The following is a 2049-nucleotide window of genomic DNA, read 5'->3' as shown; positions in this document are numbered from 1 at the left end:
CTATGAAGCTTAATGGCTTTTCTGTTGAAAATGCATTCCCCTATCCCAACCCTATAGAATAATCTAAGCTGTCTGGACAATGCTAGGAATTAAAAAAAAAAAAAATAGTAGAAGTACAAAATACACCTAACCTCAATCACAGAGAACTGTGTCCTGTGGGCCCTCCCTTCCTGGCCCCAGCTTTCTGGCCTACGCCTTGCTTTTTTCTGCTGTTCTCAGTTTCCTAGGTTCCCGTCTCCCGGGTCCTTATTCCCTTCTTACCACAGAAATGAACTGAACAAGGGATGGTCCTCAATGCCCGCTTCCCGAAGATGACTTTCTAGGTCAAGGGGAGACCCCTGGAAGCCCTCAGGAGCTCCCCAACATTAGGAACGTCAAGTGAAGAACCTGAAGGCCCACCGCTCAGTGTCTCTAGTTTGTTTGAAGCGTTGCTTTGGCCAGGTGGGGCAGGAAGGGAGGACCGTAGGGTCAATAGTGGTCTGGCAGTAGCCTAGGGAAAGATAATTATACCAGTTTAATAAATACCTTGACTGCATACAGCTCTTTTAGTGTACTTCGAGCACTTTCACTTCTAATATTTTACTGTCATCCTTGCAGGCCTGTAGATACAGAGTATCATTAGCAAGTTTTTATTGATGAGGAAGAGGAAGAAGTTAAAGACGCATCCAGGAATCTCCCGAACTCCTCTCCCTTTGCACTTTGATCTCCAGCACAAGTTTTCAAACTTCCGCATTAGCCCCCAGGCCTTGGCCCTAATGTTGGTTTACACGGGTTCATAAACGCCTGTAAATGAAAGATCAAAGCAGGATTTGCTCTTGGTAGTGTGAGGTGAAGACTTCGAGCATCCCTCTTTAAAAGAAAAACAAAAATGTTTTAATCCCAGAGGGCCTGCCTCCAGTTGAAGACCACTGCCCCTCCCACCTTCTTCTGGGGTGTTCAGGGAAAGATGAGCCGCCGCTTCCTTTTCCAGCTATTCTTTACCTGGCAGCAACTGCCAGAGAATATGCAGGCACCAGAGGGATCCCGGGGCCTCTGTGGCGACTACCTCCTGATCTGTTACTTTATCAAGGCCCCAGTCCCCAGAGGAGAATAAAGCAGGTTCTCATCACTAAAACCTTGGTTTCAAAAGCATGGCCCCCCCACCATCCCCGCCAAAAAAAAACCCACCCGTATTCTTTCATCCAAATGGAACTGGGTTTATTTTCATATCTTGCCTTTACTAAACAAAATCAAAGCTCTGGGTGCAGGAGGCGGGGCAGGGCTCCGGGCGGCCGCGGCCTAGTCGCGGGCCTGCGCGCGGTCCAGCACCAGCAGCGGGATCTCCTCCAGCCTCTCGCATCGCTCCCTGCGCCGCAGGTAGCGCCGCCTCCACGCCACCAGCCTCTGCAGCAGCTTTCGCAGGCTCGCGGGGCCCCAGCGGCCGCGCTCCTGGGCCGCTGGCCCGGGCCTCGCGTACCGCGCCTTCTTCCTGCGCGGGCTGCGGGCCGCACCCCGCCGGAAGAGCCGCCGCCAGCACCAGCAGCCCGAGCAGGAGCCGCCGTCGCCGGCCGCGCGCCGCCCCGCCGCCTCTGCCTCGGCGCGCGGCGGGCCGTCCCGCTTGAGGGGCGCCATCCTCTCCAGCAGCCCGTGCCGCACACCGCCGCGCCGGGTGCAGCTGGGCCGCGCGTCCGCCATGCCAGGCCCGGGCCTCTCCTGTGAGCGCGTCGGACTGGGGCCACGGCCTGAGACTCGGGAACACATGGGCCGGGCGGCTACACAGCGGCCTTAGGACGCGACAGGGCCGCTCGAGTCCTTTCTGCCCCTTCCCGGGTGCGCCCAATGGCCTTCCCCAGTAGACGTTACCAAGGAGACCCGAACGCTGACCGCACAATGCCCGGTTGAGGCATGCTCTCAGGGTACAATGCCCGGTTGAGGCATGCTCTCAGGGTACCGAGCACGAATCCTATCCCAGGATCCAGAGTCCCACATGGTTCCTCCACCCACCAATAAGCCGGCCGAGTTTGCTGTTGAGTGATCTTCAGACAGGGCCTCAAACAGGCCAGAAGGGCC

The 2049-nt window shown here is 56.7% G+C and overlaps 1 protein-coding gene across 1 annotated transcript; it reads right to left on the bottom strand.

Moving 5' to 3' along the window:
* Positions 1-1172: 1172 nt before the first annotated feature.
* C16H1orf202 (chromosome 16 C1orf202 homolog) lies at positions 1173-1847 on the bottom strand. Its single transcript, XM_059875693.1, has one exon. The coding sequence runs from the start codon at positions 1738-1740 to the stop codon at positions 1279-1281; it is 462 nt and encodes a 153-aa protein (XP_059731676.1). The 5' UTR covers positions 1741-1847; the 3' UTR covers positions 1173-1278.
* Positions 1848-2049: the final 202 nt, after the last annotated feature.

The sequence above is a fragment of the Bos taurus genome, chromosome 16, assembly GCF_002263795.3.
Source record: "Bos taurus isolate L1 Dominette 01449 registration number 42190680 breed Hereford chromosome 16, ARS-UCD2.0, whole genome shotgun sequence".
In the NCBI taxonomy this organism is placed as follows: Eukaryota; Metazoa; Chordata; class Mammalia; order Artiodactyla; family Bovidae; genus Bos; species Bos taurus.
The sequence above is the reverse complement of the archived record's forward strand: the minus strand, read 5'-3'. Positions and strand labels throughout refer to the sequence as shown.